This window comes from Hemitrygon akajei, chromosome 2, assembly GCF_048418815.1.
Source record: "Hemitrygon akajei chromosome 2, sHemAka1.3, whole genome shotgun sequence".
NCBI classification, from domain to species: Eukaryota; Metazoa; Chordata; class Chondrichthyes; order Myliobatiformes; family Dasyatidae; genus Hemitrygon; species Hemitrygon akajei.
Window position 1 is genome coordinate 15,582,645 of NC_133125.1, and position 23,308 is coordinate 15,605,952.

General features: G+C 39.9%; 1 protein-coding gene across 1 annotated transcript in view; it reads left to right on the plus strand.

Annotated features, from left to right (window-relative positions):
- LOC140739402 (leucyl-cystinyl aminopeptidase-like) overlaps positions 1-23,308 on the plus strand; it is a 113,905-nt gene that overhangs the window by 73,863 nt on the left and 16,734 nt on the right. The window contains exons 7-15 of the mRNA XM_073067674.1: positions 550-663; positions 1,381-1,512; positions 5,460-5,591; positions 8,583-8,752; positions 13,378-13,475; positions 14,985-15,171; positions 16,099-16,255; positions 21,135-21,319; positions 23,073-23,234. Coding sequence (XP_072923775.1) covers positions 550-663; positions 1,381-1,512; positions 5,460-5,591; positions 8,583-8,752; positions 13,378-13,475; positions 14,985-15,171; positions 16,099-16,255; positions 21,135-21,319; positions 23,073-23,234 — 1,337 coding nt within the window. The remainder of the gene's footprint in view (positions 1-549; positions 664-1,380; positions 1,513-5,459; positions 5,592-8,582; positions 8,753-13,377; positions 13,476-14,984; positions 15,172-16,098; positions 16,256-21,134; positions 21,320-23,072; positions 23,235-23,308) is intronic.

The following is a 23,308-nucleotide window of genomic DNA, read 5'->3' on the forward strand; positions in this document are numbered from 1 at the left end:
TACACTTTCCTCTGAAATTCCTACTTGCAAGATGTGATTGCTTAGATTTTCTATTTGTGTTGCTTCTTTGGACCCAAAACTTTGGACAAGCCAATTTCATTGACATTTTGTTAACTCTGCCCATGGAACCTACCTTTTTTCTCTGAAGTATGTTCTCTGTAGATCAGGTCTGAGATGATTATTCAATAGGAAATTTATCCCATATTATAATATAATCATAACTGTTACCAACAAATCACTTGAGGGGTTAATACACTGAACCACTGTTACACCACTATGAGGAGTTCTAACAGTGGTATTCTACGCCCTTTTTTTTCTTTATTATCATGAATTGTGTTGTACTGCTGCTGCAAAGTTAACAAATTTCACAATATTTACTGGTGGTATTAAATCTGATTCTGATATATTGTTGTGTTTTTTTCCCATTAGAGTTAATGGAATACAATGTAAAATGAGTCTCAGGGTAACAAATATGTACTTTGATAATAAATTTACTTTGAGCTTTGATACAAGATTGCCATATTTCCTGAATCATTTTGTTCTCCTCAGTGGTTTGGTAACCTAGTGACTATGGAATGGTGGAATGACCTTTGGTTAAATAAAGGATTTGCTACTTTCATGGGAGAATTTTCACTGGAAAAAGTATTTCCTGAACTCCAACTAGTAAGTTAAATTTTATTTATTTCCATCATCTAGTTTATCCATCATAAGAGCAGTTTATTATTAAAGGAGAATGGAACTATCGTCTTCGCTCTAACTGATCCCTGTATGGAGCAAGCTGTGACCTGAATTAAAGTTACAAGGGCAAAAAATAGAAATCCCCCCCTAGTTTTTATATCAACAACAAGATACCTGTTAATAGATGTTTCAATGTTGTCAATATTTGAAGAAGTTCACTCCGTTAAGATAAAGTGATCACTAAACAAGAATGGCTATTTAAGTACATTTGAACACACAGCTGTAAACATTTGTAAGTTCCTCATTGTCATTGGGCAGTTTGTTAAATTGTAAAACCAGAGTGTGTGCTAAAGGGTGGTGCATCCGTGGAATTGATTGCCAGAGACAGATGAGGAGGACAAGTCATTTGGAATATTTAAAACTGAGGTTGATAGGTTCTTGATGAGTAAGGGTGTTACAGGTTACTGGGAAGAGGCAGAAAGAAATAATCAATCAGCCATTGACATGGCGGAGGTTACTTGATGGACCGAATGGCGTAATTCTGTTCCTATCTCTGATGGTCTGAAGAGACTGTTTCCATTCGAAATTAAATAGATAAGATAAGATCTATTTTCCAGATAGAAATTTCTGTCCATGTGGTACTACTTGTTATAACACACAGTGTAACAATAAACAGTCTTTGTTTCTATGCTTTATCCATAGGACGAAACTGACCTCTACTTTCACTTCAGGTTAATGGAGAAAGACTCAATGAATTCAACCCACCCGCTCTTGACTCCAGTTGAAACTCTTGAACAAATTGAGGAAATGTTTGATTTTATTTCCTATCACAAGGTACTTAATAAATTCATAACTTTAAAAAATCTACATGAATTATAAATATACTTCCAGGTGAAAACAATTAAGTCAAATTGAATATCTTTGCATGTGGAGATTCTTGTACATGAGAATACTCAGATTGCCAATGAAATGTTTACTCCATGAAGACTACAGTCAGTATATTTAATAATCAACCTTCAATTTGTCAGTTATGTTTGTGGAATTTCCCATCCATGTATGCAGATCACTGCTCATGGCGATTCACATTTAATTATTCTACTTAAAAGCAGAGATAAGGTCCACATTTGTTTTTTAGAGGTTTCAGTCTGTCAGTACCAGGGGGAATCTTCCCAGCGGATCCTCTGTTACTGTAGAGGCCAGTGTCCACAGGTCAGAACTGAGAAGGCAGCACCAGCAATCTGAATAGACCCAAGAAGCCCGTGTCTAAACTGCTAAGGACTGGGCAAATGAGTTGTGTCTCAATTGGGTGTGAGTGTCATCATCCCAGCTGATTTAGAAACTAATATAATATGAAAATGTGCTTATCATAAATGTAATAAAGTGGTGTCTAACATTCATAGAGTGTTTCAACCCTCAACCACCACACTTTCCAATTGGTGGGTCAGTAGTGGTGGCCAAGTCACTGCCCATCTGCTCCTGACTTCCAGCTCAACTCCACTCGCCTGCTCCCTCTCCAGCAAGAGGCTCTTTCTGCTTCCTCCCGCATCCTGCGAGCTGCTTGGTTCTTGTGACCTCCATGCTGATCTTGCTAGGAACCTTCAACAGCCAATCTCCATGGGAAAAGGCCATGACTGTCCCTGCACTCCTGGTCTAAGGACCAGCACTTCAGGGCCTTCTTCTCGTGAGTCTCCTAGCATCCTTCCTCTCATGGTACTGTGAGCTCCACCAGGATGATTTTCTTGTCTTTGGTGGACCGCAGTACGATGTCTGGTTAAAGTGTGGTTTACACCACCTCCAAGAACTGCAGCTTCCTCCCCACATCAACCCGCATCTCTCATGATTTGGCAGTTTGCAGCAGATTGGATTTAAGCCTCCTTGATATGACTGACGTGGGCCTCTCCTTGTTGAAAATGACTGCCTCGTTTGTTCCTCTGCCAGCTGGTCTCTTTTTACGTATCTCCTGCTCCAGTGTGTCATAAGGGACAGCAGGTCCCTGTCATGGCACCACCTATACTACCCTTGTGTTAAAGCTGTTTGGCATCCTGACTGTAGGTGTGCCATTGAACCCCGCTGACCATAAAGCTTGCAGTTATGATCCTCTCTCAGACTCCGTGTGTGCAGTTGTGATTATGTAAGGAGAGTGTCGTACACAGACCGCAGGAGGAAAGAAATGCAGAAGGGCCCCAGTCTCCAAAGCTCTGCTCAAGTGATCTTGTGCTTGAGTAGATCCCATTTTGTCCAGGTGCCCTGTGACACCAACTCCATTGCCTTTGATAACCGCCTTATGTCCCCGCAGCTCCATAACTCTACCTGGACCGTGTCACACCTATCCCTTGCACATGCACTCCCCATCGTTGGAATTGTGCTGAGCCAAGGCGTTACCATCCCAGGCATGGGTTGCCAAAGAAGTCTGTCAGTTGCAGGGAGCTCACAGACTGGTCTATAGCCAAGTTAGCAGCCCACTTTTGACCCAATCTTGTTGTGACTCCTGCTCGATTTATTAACTTGTCATTGGAGCCCCTCGGTGTTACCACAACTCTACCCTTTGCCACCTTGAACTCTTCCACTACTGATGACAACGGGAGCTATAGCTGGCCTAATCTTCAGTCCTGCAAATATCCTTAATAAACATCCTCTGTTCCTACACAACCCTGTCATTTCTTTAATTCCTCCGCAGGATGTGGGTTTCCGTGGCCCTAATTAATCACCACCAAGGTTACTAGCAAGTTCAGTCTTCAAGTACAGGGAGAAGTCATTCCATCCATAGAGGACAACCCAATCAAGTGTCTCAGAAACTGTGTAGCAAAGACAGACAGGCTCAACATCACTGACACTGTAAAGCAGACTGAGGGGTAGATCTGTAGAGGAATAACCTATTTCCTTTTGCTGACAGATCACTAAGCGAGGAGCAAAAATTTCAAGTAATTGATGATGAGAGGGGGTGGCGAGGACCCAAAACACACTGAAAGAGTGAGATAAGAATAAAACCTTCAATGTATTTAGAAAGCATTTGGCTATGCAGTTTAAAATATCCAAAGTTTGGAAAGAGAGATTTGACAGTGTTGCTTTTCTTTTGTTAGTACGGACGCAGTAGGTCAAATGGGCCTCCAATGCTGTACATTTCTGTGGTTTTAATGGGGTTTGACTGATTTCCAATTTGAGCTTTGGTGGAATGATGGTCCACAAATGATTTTTAAAAAATATATATGAATAGCCATTAAAAGTAAACATTAATTCCACTCATGCAGTTGTAAAACATCTGATCACTCCCAGCCACTTATTTCAGGACAAAGGACAGAGCATTAATGATCCAAGCTGCTTGGCTCATGAAAGGCTTTGAAGTGCTTGCTTTATATTTTATGACTGCAAAAATTTATTTTGTCATGTTTGACCACATCATTCCTAAAGGTGGTTGAATGAGAAAGACGAATTCCTTGAAAGGTGAGATTGAAAAGTTGACAGTAAGCTAACTGTTGCAAGGAAGCGTTGTTTCTCCGTTACTCACGCCTCAAGGATATACTTGTGTGGATCTTTCTATACCAGTTTGTCAATAAACACTGAAAATAGTGGAAGCACAAAATGTAGAACATAGAACGTTACAGGCTCTTCAGACCGTTAGATTCTCCATGGTCAATCTAACCAATCATCTAAGAAGATAATAGAAAAAATATTTCTCCCAAATCAACTTGGTTAAATTCTAATATAATCACTGGATTAAAGCCATTTGTTTTATTTGCTACTTTCCTCTATCCTATTTTCTCCACTAGTTTTCTAGATAACCAATGGCTTCATGTTGACTGGAAGTGTCCATGTGCCTTTCTGAAATGGTCAGTATCTATATGTTTGGTAACAGGATTTGCCAACAATATTAATGACTATTTCCATACACAAAAATTTTACAGTAGAATTCACTGGATGATTGACATCATTTCTCAGTAAAGAGCACTGTCATACTATCTTCTAAGATTTTTTCGCCATTCATTTTGATTTTGTACATGAAAAAGCCACAGCATTAATTCTGAACAGATCTGATGCAAGGTGTGTATTCCTGTAGCTTGTGAGTGATGTTGCTGTCAGCAAACACCAAACAGAACAGATTGAGTGCATGCTGCACCATCACAGTAGCTGCAGTTTAGGTCAATCAAATCCTCCTGTGGATGTGACCCAACCTATGTAGTGTTGACGTTATTTACAGTAGTGTCTGATATAAAAGGAATATCACTTCTGCTCAGTGTTTGTTCCAGTACCACATCAAACCACTAGCTTACAATGTGTTAAGGTTTTAGCTGCATAACTTTGAGTCCAGGTGATTTAAACTAAAGAAAAACTTGAATGAAAGGAAGCTAATGTGATCTTTCTGACTGTAAAACTAATTTCGTATATATGAAGCTCAGGATATTTCAGCTCCCATCTCAATCCACTGTGCACTTTTCTATTCCTGATGTATTTTTGTAGGATCTTTAATAATTAATTTAAAATCCAGTGTTTTTTCTACTTGGCCAGCCATCCATGAAAATTCTTCAAATTGATTGGATATTCATCCTATTGCGGTTGGTGGACGGAACAGATCCCCAATGGAAATTTCCCATTTCCCTGTCTAGAGTGGAAAGATCTACAATATGGTGCCCACTAAATCTTGCTAGCACTTTTCCTGAAGTTTCCATGCTTTTGTAGCTTGCTGAAAAATCCGTGCTCAAAAGCTGGAATTATACAAAAGACAATTAATTGCATTTAAAGATAAATATTAAAATGAGTAAACATTTTCTTCCTCTTTTCCTCAGGGTTCTTCCATTCTGTTGATGCTGAAAGATTTCTTGAATGAAACTATCTTCCAGCAAGGAATCAGACAGTACTTGAAGAAACATCAGTATCGGAACTCAACTACTGAAGACTTCTGGAACAGTATGAGTGAAGTATGTACTTTTCGCATGATGTTTATTGTATTTTCAAACTAAATATTAGATGCAGGAGTAAATATTCATATTAAAGTAGACCCAAATTAGTTGTTAAAGTATTGGGATGTGTCATAATCAAGTTTATTGTCATTTAACTATATACATGTATACCATCAAATAAGACAACAGCAATACACTTAACACACAATAGCTTATGAAAGTAAGGATAAAATCTGCAGATGAATTGTGCATAAATAAAGTTGCATAAATTAAATATTGTGAGGCACAGAACAGATTAACCAGAGACACTTTGAATGCGATGCAACAGTGACTTCAGAAGCCTGATGGCCTGAGGAAAGAAACTGTTCATCGTCCAACCCGTTCTTGTTTGTATGCAATGGAGTCTCCTGCTTGATGGTAGAAAGTCAAAGACAATGCTGGATGGATAGGTAGGATCCTTAGTAATACAAGGGTCCTGCATACACAGCAGTCCTGATAAATGTCCCCGATGGATGGTAGGGAGACCCCCTATGATCCTCACAGCTATTCTCACTGTTCTTTATCGGGAATTCTGGTCCGATCGATGCTCAGCAGGTCCCATACTCGATGGGGATCAACTTGTCAGGACACTCTCAATCGTGCTCCTTTAAAATTCAGTTAAGATGTCGGGTTGGGGGGCTTTACTTGCCTCAATCTCCTTAGGAAGTGGAGGAGCTGCTGTGCCACCTTGTTCAGAAAGGGAGCAGGTGAGGTCATCTGTGAAGTGAATTCCCATGAACTTGGTGCACTTAACTCTCTCTACAGAGGAGCCATGTATTCGCAGAAGTCGATGTCCATCTGCACCTTTCTGAAGTCCACGGTGATTTCCTTCATCTTCTCCACATTCTGACTTTGGTTGTTCTTCTCAGACCAATCTACCAGTAGCTCCACTTTCTCTCTGTACTCCGTTTCATTGTCTCTGTTGATATGGGCAACTACTGTTGTGTCTGCCACAAATTTGATGACACAGTTTGAGCTGAATCTTGTGACACAGTCATGCATCAGCAATGTGAACAGCAGTGGCCTGAGCACACAGCCCTAGGGAGCCCCAGCGCTCAGTGCAGAGGGACTAGATATATTTCATTATGAACAGTCCAACCTGAGGTGGTGAAGAGGTACCCCATTATTCTTAGGAACATGGTGACTTGCCATACAAAGCATCTCCTTTAAAAACTGTGAGATAGGACTATGTCTTGAGTACCCTTGAATCTCCTCTGTGGTTCTTTATGTTGCCTGACTGCCCCCATCCCCATAACCTCTTATTCTGTTCGTCTCCAAAAATCTATTCTCCTCCCCCCCCTCAACCCCGACCTTGAGTTGTTCAGTACGTGGGCATCCACAGGGAATTCCCAAGATTTTTAACAATTCACATGAAGACATTCTTTATTGTCTCAGTCCTATACATTGTGTTTTAAACGTTTAAAATAAAGTCCTATGCTGGAAACATTAAATAAAAATAAAATGCTAGAAATTCTCAGTTGAACAGGCAGCATCTGCTTAGAAGCAAAGTTAATGTTTGAAATCACTGACTCTTCATCTGAACTGCTTCATTGAAATTTCTTCAGTGTTTTAAGAACAGTTTCAAAGTCTTAGGAACAACTTCTTCCTCTCCACCATCAGATTTCTGAACAGACCATGAGCCCATAAACTCTGCTTCACCATTTTGCTCTTTCTGCACGTCTTAATTATTTTTTATATTTTTCTTATTGTAACTTACTGTAATTTTAATGTATTGCACTGTACTGCTGTTGCAAAACAAATTTTGTGATATACAGTACTCTGCAGAAGTCTTAGGCACACATGTATAGCTAGGTTGCCTAAATATTTTGCACCTTGCTGTATTTGTCAACGTGGAGCAGAGAGTAAGTTTCTAACTCTGGCAGGAGCAAAGGATGTTGGGAATATTGAGGGTGGAAGACTGCAGTAGGGATGTGTAACAGTTGGCAGAAAAGGAATGCCAAGGGCAGGGGTGGCATGGGTGTTGACGTACTCAAGGTTCAAGGTATATTTATTATCAAAGTATGTATGCACTATACATCTCTGAGATTCATCTTCTCTAGATAGCCACAAAATGAAGAAAACCAAGGAAACCATTAAAAAAAAAATCAATCCCCCCCCCCCCCCCCCACAAAAAAGCAAGTCGTACAAAAGGCAACAAGAACATCAAATATCTCGCGGATAAGGAAACAAATCATGAAATGGTAACAAGAACATCAAACCATCCCCACTCTGTCCCTGAACGCACAAAAAAAAACAGATCGCAGGAAGAGCAACACAAAAGAACAGGCAAAAACACAGAAAACATAAAACTGAACGAGTCCAAATGAACTACAATCCAATCTATAAATCACAGATCCAAAACTTTGGTACCATCCTCCGACAGCATTGAAGGAGTGACAGACTGTTCAAACACAGGAGTTTCCCTCGGAAGCAGTGAGAGAGAGAGATTGTCACACACAGGCACCTTCTTCCGGCAGCAGTGAGCAGTGCTGATACATGGCACTGAACACCCGCTTGCCTTTGGCACTCACCTTGATGTTTCAGTCTTTCTCATCGCTTTAACCAACCCTGAGACATCAGGCAAGGTCATTTGATTACAACCTTCCCACTCCCTCCTCTTTTTCTTCCTCTTTTTCCTAAGCATGATTCCCCTGTCACTGCCTCCTTCACACTTTCAGTCACAACAGAAACTCATATCAGAGTCAGGTTTATCATCACTTACAAAATTAGTTTTATATGAGGCAGCAGTATATGAATAGTCTGAAGCACCCTAGCTCTATCTATCTATATCTGTATCGATATATATAATTTTTTTTTGCACAGTACTGTAGGTCAATGATAATAATATAATTCTGATTATAATCTTACACTAACTCTACAAAATCAACTAACCAATAACTAACTAATCTTCATCTGTGTAATCTAGCTGTGATTTGGTTTAATAACGGTGCATTGTATTTTATTTCACAGGTTGGAAGTGTAGATTTAAATGTGAAAGAAATCATGGAAACCTGGACACGACAGACAGGATACCCAGTGGTCACTGTCAAATTAGATACCACTGCCAATAAAATCCACCTCAGTCAAACACGTTTCCTCAGGCCCTCTCATCCACTGAATTCCTCATCCTCCTATTACAGGTACAACTACACACTTACTGAAACTAATTTTGATTTAACATTCTTCCCAAAGATTGTCAAATGAAGGCTTTGTACAATTCTTACTCCAGGCTGTTCCTGTTCCACCTGAGCTTTAAATTGGTCTGCCAGGGAATTTGCGTTGTATTTCACTGCAGACACAAGAGAATTACATTGTTTAAAAGTGATGTTACCTACCCATTGAATAGTTAATCTATTACAGCACCATATGTAACAGTACAGATCAATTCTCATTATTGTCTGTAAGGAGTTTGTACATTTTCCCCAGGAGCACATTGTTTTCCTCCAGGTCCTCTGGTTTCTTTCCAAAGTCCAAAGACAAAGAGTTAGCGTGTGGTGGGGATGCATTGTGGGTGTCAGAAACACAGCTACACCTGCGGCTGCCCAACGTAATTCTTGCTGATTTGATTTGACACAAGCAGCACATTCCACTCACTGTATGTTTCGATGTACATGTGACAAGTAAAGTGAATCTTTAAATCAGTAGTTTTGCCAGGAAAAATATATCAACATAGACATCTTCAAGGATTTGATCCTCATTCTTGTGATAAATCTGAAAGTGGGGTGAAACATTTAGGAAAACATGATGTGAGGAAAAAGAAAAAAAAATATGCTGGTGTAAAATGGCCAACTATCATTGGAAATATTGCTAGAGCTTTTGGAAAAGAAAACTACTTGCAAGCATTATCAATTTCCCATTTAGAGGTATGATTTCACTTAATTAGTGCTCTTGATTCTTATGAGTCCAGAGCTTTTCTCCTGGATGTTTGCACAATGGAAAATATCCCCAGTGTTCCCATGTATAAGTTCCCATCATTCCAAACTATTGTACACTGCCTCTGATCTTTCACCACCTTGGGAAAGTGAAAGGCCATCAGCCCTTTTTAATTTTCCAAAATAAAAGAGAACACGCTGAAGAGACAGTAATGGAAATTGTACTACCATTTTGCACTCTATTTCAACATAGTTCCTCCAGTTTGGTGCCCTGGTAACACTGACAATGTGGTTCTACCAGTGTTATGGAAATTGAACTAAAATGGGCTGGAGACCATGTCTGTTCAGTCCAAGTGAGTGATCCTGGTCACCAGGGTGCCTGTCACATTAATTGCCCAACATTTGGTCCCCAATTTTTTGTTTTTCTGCACTAGTCCAACAAATCTTAAAGAAAGACTCCTCATCCTTCAACTGCGCAGTAATGTTCCCCCCCCCCCCCGCCCCCCATCTCTACTATGATTCAACAGATTTTGGACTTGCAGCAAATTAAGCCTCATCTCTCACTCTGTGTTCTGCAGACTTGTGAACATTACAGATTTTTGTTGTTTTCCTTTTCATTCTGCTCCTTGTCATCCCTGCTGTGGATCTTTACTACCTTCTGCTGCTCGTGTTACTCTCCACTTCATCAGAGATCTTCATTTTTATTCTGTCATCTCTTCCTTTCTCTGCAACTTAAACTTACCTCAAAACTTATCTTTCCCCTACTTCCTGCCCCCCACCCCATAGATTAAATCGCTTTCCATCCATCCTGCTGAGTATATACATTTTTGTTCTTTTGGTTTTACCAAATCTTGAATGTAATTGTAATTGTGAACAACTAAGAAATAGTTCCAGGATTCTGATCCAAGTTCTAATGCATTTAAATTTTACAGCATAAAATATTTCAACTGCACATGACCCTACTTATATTGTCTATTAACCCCTTGGATACATCTGATACACTTATGGTTTGGTAACTTGTATTTTTAGACAGCAAGATTAAAGGAGTGTTATTACGTCAAAAGGGATTTCTAAATCTTACCATTCGACATTTTGCTCACAGTTTTATTACGGTTATCATAGGATTTTTTTTTGATGTAGTAGATTTCTTTTTCATAATTCAAAGTAAATTCATTATCAAAGTACATAGATGTTACCGTATACAGTCATGAGGTTCATTTACTTCCAGACCAACACAGTGAATCAATGAAACATAATAGAATCAGTGAAAGACCACACCAAACAGATGAACAAACCATCAATGTTCAAAAAACACCGAACTGTGCAAATACAAAAGAAAATAACAATAATAAAATAAATAATTAAGCAATAAATATCAAGATTATAAGATCAAGAGTTCTTGAAAGTGAGTCCATAAGTTTAGGGAACAGTTCAGTGATGGGGTGAATGAAGTTGCGTAAAGTTTACCCCTCTGGTTCAAGAACCTGATGGTTGAGGGGTAATAACTGTTCCTGAACCTGGTGGTGAGAGTCCTGAGACTCCTGTACCACCATCCTAAAGATAGCAGCGATAAGAGGGCATAACCTGGGTGGTGGGGGTCCTTGATGATGGATGCTGCTTTCTTGCAACGGTACTCCTTGTAGATGTGATCAACAGTGGGAAGGGTTTAACCTGTGATAGACTGGGCCACGTACACTACTTTTTGTAGGATTTGCCATTCAAGGGCGTGGTGTTTCCAAACCAGGCCATGATGCAGCTAGTCAATACACTCTCCACCACACATCTATAGAAGTTGATCATACTGTTAGAGGACGTGCTGAGTCTTCGCAAACTTCGAAGGAAATGGAGGTGCTGCCGTGCTTTCTTTATAATTGAACTTGCATGTGGGCCCAGGACTGATCCTCTGAAATAATAACACAGTGGAATTTATACTTGCTGATCCTCTCCTCCTCTGATTCCCCCAAAGAGAACTGGCTCATGGACCTCTGGCTTTCTTCTCCTGAAGTCAATAACCAGCTCCTTGGTCTTTCTGACAGTGAGTGAGAGGTTGTTGTTGTGGCACCACTCAGCTAGATTTTCATTCTCTCTCCTAGATGTTGATCCATCACCAGCTTTGATTGGGCCAATGACAGTGGTGATTTTAGCAAACTTAAACATAGCATTCGTGCTGTGCTTAGCTACATAGTCATAACTATAAAGCAATGAATATAATGCAGGTTCCTTAAGGTTGTTACAATATCCGGGGTTGGTAGTAGGGATAAATGCTCAAAATAGTGTGCGTCTCAAATAGCCTCTGAAAGCAAAATCCAGCTCCTGGCCTGCATATGTGGCTTAACAACGAAGCTCGGGTGAAATATTTCTACTGTGAGAAGAAGGGGTGTTGTGATGGAAAATAACTGGTTCTTTGAGTCTCAACAGTAGAGGCCTGGAGACACACAGTTTTAATAATAAGGAATTTATTTACAAGGGGAAGTCGGGTCAACACAAGCAACTACAGTACACAGGAAGCGGTGTGGGGACAGGGTACGGTTACACAAAGAAAGAACAAGGGAAAAGCACTACGACAGCTATCCCCCTTGACCTTGGATAGCTGCGGCTCCCTTACCGGGACAAACGATAGACCTTCCCAAACATAAATCAATGCACTTACCTTCAATGAGGTGGTCTGTAAGAGAGGCCAAGCCAGGCACAAGTCTCACCTTTTATAGCATGGGGCTGGGCGAGATAACCCAATTAAGGTGACCAATAATTTAGGTGTGCATTGATTAGTTGGGAGGGACCAAATGTTGATTGGCATGTGGTGTGTCCTCCGACCAGCCAGGTGGCAGTGTGTCTGTCACGTGGCAGGTATCTCTGGATACAAGGGGCAAAGTTGGGTTGCGAAAGCCAGTCACTTTGGGCAGATTATGGTCGCCAGCCATAGTTAGCAGCTCATCCAGGAGAAGGAAAACTGATCTCAAACCTTCTCACCCTTATAATGATACCCACTCATGGGAAAGGCTTCGGGAGTAAACCCTGAGGAAAAATCCAGAGTTGCTAAACCCTGAGGAAAAATCCAGAGTTGCAGTCCTGAAGGAAGTCCTACATTGAGTTCAGTGCTGACTGGCAACTCCTGCAAAGTCACTGGTGTCAAACTGTATCAGTCTCTGCCATTCCTTTGGATTCATCAGCTGCATGAAGAGGGCAAGCCTGCTACTTGGGCAATAGATTGACCTCCATATCATACTTCTCTGGCTTATGTATCACAAAAAAAGCTGGGACACAACATCCATGGTCGACCCCGACCAGCAGAGGGGCCTCTCCTGCTAATGTATGATGGATTTTGAAAAGAACTTGGGTCACCTTTCATAAAATATCTAAGCTCTGTGTTTATGAAGACAAGTAATTACTTACTGATATTAGGGTTACTACAGTAGTACTGAGAAATTCAATCTTCCAACAATTCTGCCTTCTGGTATTAGCAATGATTCCATGCCGCATGAAAATTTGCATAATTGATGTTCCATTAATCTATTGTATATTATGTGGAATTAAATCAGTAAAGGCAATAAATGATGTGCTTGAACAACATAGTATGAAGGAATGGATGTAAGAAATAGGGTATTTTACAATTTCTGTATTAAGAAATGGCATACTACATATTGTAATTCAACGTGTTATAATTGGTTTATAGGTTGGGATTCTAATTATGACTGGGGTATGAAATCCTTTGTACATTCGCCTTTAGCACGAGAGATTTGGCTCTTTATAAAGACAATAGTTTTGTGAACCAAAGGTTAAAAATAAACAATATTTTCTCAGTATTCTGTTTCCATTAACTTTGTTCCTCTTTTTATATAATTTTAGTAATTCCAACAAAGTTACTTTAATTGAAGCTTTCATTTTATTTTTAGTCACCTGTGGCACATTCCACTGACATATATAACCAGCAGTTGTGCAGACTATAAACAGCCTAAGTGCATCAAAAAGTGGCTCCTTAAGGATAAAACAGGTAATTCTTTTTCACTTCCCTTCTTTTATGTTAACCTCTCCTTGGCAGCTTTAAATGGGACTTTGGTGATCGAGAAAGCACGTTTCATAGGGGTTCTGATTATTAATCTCAGATATTGATTTGAACTGCAGGCCTCATTTCCTCTTCAAAACCAGTTGTCTATGGCCCTCTGTATTTATGATTTAATTTTTAAAGTTCTGGCATTGTAATTGCACAGAAATACTATAATAGGGAAGTTACTGGACTAACAGGGAGATTTCTGAACCAGAGATTTAGGAGTATCAGGGCACTTTAAATTTAAGTAATGAAATACAAGTGGATATTTTCTATACATAGAAAGTTATTAATGGTAGGCAGAAAATGATTGGATTGTATTGCATCTTTATCTAATATCCCTCAGGGTAGGAGATCTGCTCTTTACCAATCTAGCCTACAGTACTATGCAAAGGTCTTAGGCACATACATGTAGCTAGGGTGCCGAAGACTTTTGCACAGTACTGTAGTAATGTTATATATTGCACTGTGTTGCTGTTGCTGCAAAAAATAAATTCACAACATGTGAGTGATGATCAACATGATTCTGATACGGGTCTCTGTTTTGGACTGGGAGTGGGAAGTAGGGCAGTGAGAGGGTAATCATGGTTTGGAAAAAGGGAAAGGAGACTGGAAGGAGCAAAAAGCACCAGAGTGACATCCTGCAATGATTAATAAACCTGTTGTTTAGAATCAAAGGACCTTGCCTGGTGTCTCAGTGCTGGGTGTGTCTGCACCTGCACCAACCCCTGCCACTGGCAGTCCTCTGCCACAGTGCTCACTCTCACAATTCCCAAAGTCATTTACTCCCACCAGACTTACAAACTCGCCCTCTGTTACACATTGCCAAATACAGTACTGTGCAAATGTTTTGGGCGCCCTAGCTTATATAGAAGTGCCTAAGAATTTTGCACAGTATTGTACATGTCACTCCAGTTGCTTCAATGTTCCATTTGGGAACAATTGGCAAAGAAGAACAAATGCTAGCATTACCAGCAATGTCCAGATCCTTTGAATAAATAACTTTAAAAATGGAATATAATGTGGTTTAACATAATGCACAATTCTTAGCAATGTCTTTAATTTTCAATATATAGCAACTATAGGAAGTTTATTCAGTCACTAATATTTTAGTCATTGTTGGCTTTGAATATACTACTTCCAGAGAAGAGAGTTGATAGTGGGTTATTAACAGACATACGAGAAATGTAGTCCTGCATCCAAAATTTTAAAGTTTGATCTGCAATAGTGACATTATGGTAACACAAAACACTTAACCGTAGTCACTTACAGAGAGTCAAAATTGATCTTGCTCCACACCTGTTGTCTGTACTTATACAGTAATACTGTGCAGTGAAAATTCACTGCTCTTGAAATTTATATAGCCATATGCTGAACAAATAACCTCTTATGGTCTAACTTAATCGGTAATTCAGCACTTTCTCAGAAATATGTTTGCACTTTATTTTCCATTAGATACCATTGACCTTAAAGATCCAAATGTGGCTTGGGTGAAGTTTAACATTAATCATAATGGTTACTATATTGTTGAATATGACAAGAGCAGCACAGAAAAAATAGTGGGATTATTACAAACTAATCACGAGGCTTTAAGTGATCATGACCGAGCGGACTTTATCAATAATGCCTTTCTGCTTGCAAGGTAATTGATGCCTTTGGCTTTTTTGTCATTCAGTGCTCTACAAATGTGTGTGTTTTGTTATTTTTGTTAATTGAAGTCATGGAACAACATTGGAACAGACCCTTCAATCCAACTATTCCGTGACAACCGAGATACCCATTTGAGCAAATCACATGTTAGATCAGAGTGTAGAATTGCTATTTTTCTCATAGTTTTCTAGTAGCTTGCTTATGGTTTACAATATTCACCTTTATATCTGTAATTGTTTAGTAAATTTTCTAGAAAATAGATCATTTTGTATTTACGAGAAACTTCTGGATTTTTCTGGCATAGGTGAATCTGATAATTTAAAGATAAATTAACAGTGGAATGTGCTTTTATCTGTAACACTTAATAAAATGGCCATAACCACCAAATTTTATATCTGGATTAATATCACAAGATCAAACATCCATTTGCCTTTGTTTGGCCCATATTCCTGTAAATCAGGGGGTTAGAAATCTACAACATATTACAGGACCTTGGGCCCACAATGTTGTGCTGACCAAGGGGTCAGTGCACCCCAGGTTGGGAATCCCTGTTGTACATCTTTCTTATCCATATACCTGTACAAAATCTTTTAAATGTTGTTGTTGTACCAGCCTCAACCACTTTTTCTGTCAGCTTATACATGTACCCACTGTTGTCTGCATGAGGAAGTTGCCTTTTGAGTTTCTTTTAAATCTTTGCTTCTCATCTTAAACCTTTCACGTCTAGTTCTTGATTCCCTTTCCCTGGGGAAAGGTGAAAGATTGCATGCATTCACCCAATCTTTGCCCCTCATGGTTTTATACACCTCTAAGATTACCCTTCAGCCCCCTACACTCCAATGAATAAAATCCCGACCTGCCACAATGCAATTAAAAACTTACCAAATTGTGCAGATTAATATGTTTTGTTATCCTTTAGTGTAGGGAAAATGTCAATCAAGAAGGTGCTGAATTTGACCAGCTATTTGAAGCAGGAAGCTAGCACTATGCCGATAAGCGAATCCCTATATCAACTGTACAATATCTACCAACTTGTGCAAATCAGAGGAGAGTTCAAAATCTCTAACTGGATAAAGGTATGTTTTTTTTTACCTTCACGATCTTGTTAATTTACCATGTCCTTGAGCAAAATCAGAAGCAGCCTTATTATCAATGATCTATGTCATGAAATTTGTTGTTTTGTGCCAGTACAGTGCAAATATTATACACTCAGTGGAGACAAATAATACTGTACATTTGTATATGTGTATACATTTGTAATCTTCTGATGCTGTAGTCCATCTACTTCAGTTTTGATGTTGAGTGCATTCAGAGATGCTCATCTGCACACTACTGTTGTAACCCATGGTTATTTGAGTTATTGATGCCTTCCTGTCAACTTGAACCAATTTGGCCATTCTCCTCTGACCTCTCTCATGAAAAAGGTATTTTTACCTACATAACTGCTGCTCACTGGATTTCTTTATTGTTTTGGGCTCCGTTCTCTGTAAACTAGAGATAGTTTTGCATGAAAATCCCAGGAGCTCAACTGTTTCTGAGATTTTCTAACCACTCAAATCATTCCACGGTTAAAGTCACTTAGATCACATTTCCTCCCCATCTGAACAACTGAATCTCTTGCCCATGTCTACATGCTTTTATGCATTGAGTTGCTGCCACATGATTGGATGAAAGGTGTACCTAAGGAAGTGGCCACTGAGTTTATGTTGTGTTTTATGGCAGCAGTATAGTCCAATACGTAAAAATATTACAAGGAACAAAATCAAAAATGCAAAAGAGGAACAGTAAGGTAGTGTTGTTGGAATCATGGATCTTTTTTTGTAAAATTAGCTTATTCAAATTGTGACATATATCAAAAAACCATAGACTCAAGGTACTTCTTTATTTATTCAATTACAGGATTGGGCTTTGCCGGCTAAGTCAGCATTTATTGCCCATCCGTAGTTGCCCTTGAGAAGGTGGTGATGACCTGCCTTCTTGAACCACTGTAGTCCCTGTGGTGTAGGTACACACTCAGTACTGTTAGGGAGGGAATTCCATGATTTTGACCCTCTGACAGTGAGTGGCAATTATGTTTCCAAGTCAGGATGGTGAGTAACTTGGAAGGAGATTTCCAAGTGGTGGCATTCGCAGGTATCTGCTGTTTTCGTTCTTCTAGATGGTAGTGGTCATTGGTCTGGAAGGTGCAGCCTTAGGAACTTTGGTGTGTTGTTGCAGTGCATCTTGTAGATAGTACACACTGCTGCAACTGTTCATCAATGGTGGAGGGATTAGATACTTGTGGGAGGGGTATCAATCAAGTGGGTTGCTTTGTACTGGATGAGTGTTGATGGAGCTGCACTCATCTAGGCGAGTGGCAAGTATTCCATTGCACTCCTGACCTGAGCTTTGGGGAGACAGGAGGTGAGTTACATGCCACAAGATTCCTATCCTTTGACCTGCTCTGGTAGCCACATTATTTATATGACTAGACCAGTTCAGTTTCCTGTCAATGGTAACCCCCAGGATGTTAATAGTAGGGGATTCAGTGATGGTGATGCCACTGAATGTCAAGAGACAATGGTTAGAGCCTCTCTTGTTGGAGATGATTGTTGCCTGGCACTTGCGTGGCTTGAATGTTACTTGCCATTTGTCAGCCCAAGCCTGGATATTGTCCAGGTCCTGCTGCATTTGGGTATGAACTGCTTCACTATCTGAGGAGTCACATTGTGCAGTCATCTGCAAACCTGCTCAATTCTGACCTGCAGATGCTGGAAATCTAGAGTGATGCACACAATGTGCTGGCAGAGCTTAGCAGGTCGGGCAACATTTATGGATGGGACTATACTTGACGTTTCAGGCCGAGATTGATAGTTACTCAAAATTCCAACAGTGCTACATTGTTTTTCAAAGCCATTCATGTGAAAATTGACATTCCTGGAGGGGAATTAATTTGTGTTAGTTTAGATTAAGATTCAGTGATACAGCATGGTAACAGGCCGTACTGTCCAATTACATCCATGTGACTAATTAACTTACCAACCTGTACGTCTTTGGAATGTGGGAGGAAACCGAAGCACCCAGAAGACATCAGTTGTTTCAGGGAGAATTTACAAACTCTTCACAGACTGCGGAAGAATTTAATCTGGGTCACTGACACTGTAATATCGTTTCGCTAACTACTTCACTACCATGCTGCCTCAAGTTCCTGGAGATGTTCACCAGCAATTCAACAATATAACAAGTCCATGCATCTCTACCTGAATACTTTTTACTCTCTATTTTCATTAATTTGATTATGTTGCATGACATATTTAATCCAATTTTTAAAAAAATATATATCTCTTATAGTAATTTGTTTTCTCTAATTGCACATTGCAATGTACTCAAAACAACAAATGTTATGACACTTGCCAGTGCTATCAAAGCTGATTCTAATTCTATTTCTGTATGGAGCGAATATGTGTGCAATAGATTCATTCATCAAGGAAAGGTTCTTCAGAGCATTGCTGGGAGAAGATTGGTCAAATTGATTCAAAGCAAGCGTCTTGTTTGTGCATATGATAGGGCTAAGTTTTATTAGCACTGCCTGTTCTGACAGTTGCTATCATTGTCGTTATGTGCCTTGTCATATGGCATGGGCAATCATGTTCTTGGCAAATTTTTCTGCAGAAGTGGTTTGCCTTTGCCTTCTTCGGGGCAGTGCTTTACAAGACTGCTGACCCCAGCCATTACCAATACTCTTCAGAGATTATCATCCTGGTTGCATAAACAGGACTTGTGATATGCACTAGCTGCTCATATGATCATTCAACACCTGCTCTGATAGTTTCACATGACCCTGATCGTGGGGTGTAAGCAAGTGCTACACCTTGCCCAAGGGTGACCTGCAGAGTAGTGTACAGATGAAGTGAAGGATTGCCTAACACTTCCTTTGGTCCAGACGGATCTCCAGCCCGTCACCTGTTCTGACAGTACAAGTTGTTTTGAAGTGGCTCTCCCTATTCATGTTCACAACTGGCAATGGGTATCCAATGTGTATTAGGTACCCTTGATTTATTTATTGGCTTCCTCTGAAAGCTGTTCCCCACCGTGGTAACAATCCCAATCTCCATCTCAGCTCATGCCCCTTGCCCAATAACCAGCTGTCCACATGGTCACAGGCAGAGTGTACAAATTCCTTACTGACAGCACCGGAATTGAACTCTGAACTCTGCCCTGAGCTGTAATAGCATTGCACTAACTGCTACGCTACCATGATGGCCCATGTGAATGTTGGAGGTAAGAATGGTGGGTGTATAAAACATCCTGCTGGGGACAATAGTAGTGGCAGATATATTAGGACCATTTAAAAACTTTTAGTTAGGCACATGGATGTTGGAAAATTGGAGGTCTATGTAGGAGGAAAGGTTAGATTGATCTTGGAATAGGTAAAAAGGTCAGCACAACATTGTGGACCAAAGGGCGTAGATTGTACTGAACTGTTCTATCTTCTAGACTCTCCTCCATAACCATCACCAACTGCACCACACCAGCACTGGATGCACCCATTTTCCTTTGTGTATTTTATATTGGTGCTGCATGTGAAACAAAAGCCTTTCCAAGAGCAATCCCAATTCAATAGCATGAGACGCTTGGTTCATTGAATTTCCAAACGATGTGCCTACAGCTAAATGATGTACTGCACAACTGATAAATCTCTAGCAAACTGAAACTGAGATTAATATAACTGAGGAAAAAAATACAATGCCTTTGTCATTATTCTCACAATTCCATCAAACTATAATTCTGCAAATGCTACTTTTTTTTAAACTTTCACATTCAACGTTGTTATGTATCATTTCCAGTGCACAAGTGTATAGGACAACAAAATAATTGTTACTCTGTATCTGATCCAGCACAAAAACCACAATAAGATAAACATATTAATAAGAAACACAAAAATACATAAGACAGCTTTTATACGTAGATTGATTGTATGTCCACAAAGTGACAGTGGGCACAGGAGTGTTAAAACATAAAGTGACTCTGACAGGAAGTGATAAAGTAGTCATGGTGTGGAGAGGTGGCAAAGTGGGTGATGGTATTGATCTGGCTCACTGCTTGGTGAAAGTAAATGTTTTTGAATCTGATGTTCCTGGTTTGAATGCTACACAGCTTCCTCTCTGATAGGTGTGGGGCAACAGTTCATGAGTAGGGTGTGCAAGATCCTTCATTATGTTACTGGACTTTTTCCGGCACCTTTCTATCTATACAGTGTGTCCTTGATGATTTACAGCATATATGTCAAACTCAAGGCCCGTGGGCCAAATCTGGCCCGTGGTGGAATTATCTTTGGTCCGCGAGATAATATCTAATTACTATTAAAGCTGGCCCCAGTAATCGAAGCGCCTATGGCGTATGATATGGCTAATGCTGAGTTTATTCAGGTACCAGGTTTTCAGGGTTTTTAGTGTTTATTCGGCAGTCTTGCTCGGCAGTCTTCTTCATAAGAAACGGAATTTGTAAAGTGAAATACTTTGTAGTTATAGCAGAGACTGAGACACATGAGAGCAGGCTGAAAAAACGGAGGCAACGAAAGCTGCGTTCGCACGCGTCCGACTGATCCAGCCCGTATGAAGCTGCATTTTGCTCAATCCGGCCCGTGACCTAAAATGAGTTTGACACTCCTGATTTACAGGCTGGTGCTGGTAAGGTCATGAACTTTAAAACCCACTAGACTAATATTCTCTGCTAATAGAACTTATTGAATAATTATCTTTTTTTGTACTTTTGCTAGAACATAGAACATTACAGGCCCTTCATCTCATGATGTTGTACCTATCTTTTAACCTTCTCTAAGATCAATGTTATCCTTCCCTCCCACGTAGCCCTCCATTCCACAGATTGGAATGACTCTGAAATGTGATCACTGCCATTGATAAGCTGGAATATACATTATTCACCACATCCATATTGTATGTGTCTGTGTTACAGGATTATATTTTTGATATTTTTGGACACTTGATTGACCAACAAACCTGGAGCAACAATGGTTCCATCTCTGAAAGACAACTTCGTTCCCAACTACTTACTGTAGCATGTGATTTGAATTATGATACCTGTGTTCAGAATGCGAGTAATCTGTTTAGCAAGTGGATGAATTCTTCAGACTACAGTGTGTAAGTAGCTTCAGTGACATTTCCTTCATGCTTTACGTTCAAGGGCCTGGTTTGAATCGAGTAATTATTTTTGTTTTTGTTATTTTTGTTCCTACTTGTAGAATTTTATTGCAATATTTGAATTGCAGATTGAAGGTGGAGCAGTGGATGTAGTGTATATGGTTTTTAGTAAGGCATTTGATAAGGCTCATTCAGAAAGTAATGAGGCACGGGATCCAGATTGGCTTGACCACAGAAGGCAAAGGGTGGTTGTGGATAGTTCGAATTCTGCATGGAGGTCGGTGACCAGTGGTGTTCCTCAAGGATCTGTTCTGGGACCCCTCCTCTTTGTGATTTTTATAAATGACCTGAATGAGAAGTAAAAAGGTGGTTAGTAAGTTTACTGATAACACAAAGGTTGGGGGTGTTGTGGACCAACTGGAGGGTTGTCAGAGGTTACAGTGGGATATTGATAGGATGCAGAACTGGGCTGAGAAGTGGATTTGAGGGTGTGCATGCTACTGGCGGTTGTACCGAGCATTGTTCACTATGAAACATACTCCCCCCTTCTTCCACCTTTACTTTTCCCAGACTTTAATTTTCTTGAATAGTCAGGGTGTCAAAGGTAACTGGGAGAAGGCACAACAATAGAGTTCAGAAGGAAAATAAATCAGCCATGCTCAGATGGTGAAGAAGGCTCGATGGGTTGAATGGCCTAATTCTGCTCCTATGTATAATTGTCTAATCAACTTTTATGCCCTTTACTAATTGCCCTTAAGAATGTGGTGATGAGTTGCGAGTGAAAATGCTCTCACAATCATACAACTGAAGATTTTGAGGATGTAGACTCGGTAATGATGAGGAATAGTGAAGTATTTCGAAATCATTATGTCGTGTGACTAGAAAATGCCATTATCACGTGCCTGTTCTTGTTTTATTTTAGTCACAGATTTTGGTGGAATCTGTTAAAATGTAGAACAGTACTGTGTAGGAACAGGTTCTTCAGTCCACATGTCTGTACTGAACTGTTGCCTCTACATGATCTATATCCCTCCATTCCCTGCATCTTAAAGTGCCACTATTATATCTGCTTCCACCATTACCCAGGGCAGAGGTAGTTCAGGAGTTCTTTGTCTGTTCAGTAATCTGATAACAGAGGTGAAGAAACTTATCCTAAAATATTGAGTATGTGTCTTCATGTTCCTGGACCTCATCTCTGATAGTAGAAATGAGAAAAGAGCATGCCCTGGTAATAGGGTCCTTAATGATCAATTCCAACTTTTTGAGACATCACCATTAGAAAATCTCCTTGCTGGTGGGTAGCCTGGTGCTGATGATGGAGCAGTTTGCAACCCTCTACAGCTTTATCCGATCCTGTGGAGTGGACCCTCCATACCAGGTGGTGATGCAATCATTTAACTGATACCTGAAGTAATTCACAAGAGTCTTTGATGACATACCAAATCTCCTCAAACCCCTCATGAGATTTTAATGAAATATAATGAAATATGAAGTGAGAGATTATTCAGATGGTATAATTCACATATTTTATTTAGGTACCAGTTTGGTTCCATTATTTTGAAGCTTAAGCTAAGGTGCATTCTTTGAATTACTAGAAAAAATATCCCAGAATTAGACCTCATTTTACTTCTGTATTGTCTTTTTTTTCTAAAATGTGTCTATTTAATTTCCTTTCTTTCCCAGTCCTCTCTCCTTTCTCCCTTTTCCACCCTTTCTAAAATATCTGACTCAGTTGAGTTTCTTTTATTTGCAGGTTACCATCGGATCTAACCGAGACCATCTTCAGTGTTGGAGCCCGTACTGTTGAGGGCTGGACGTTTATGCGCCGGATGTATAATCATTTGCAATCAGGGGTGGATCATAGGAAAATGCTTAGAGCAATGGCAAAAACCAACAATGCTGAGCACCTGCTCTGGTTTGTAGGGTGTTGACTTTCAAACTGAGTAATAGTTTATTGAATTAGTATTATGTTCACAATCAAGAAGGAAG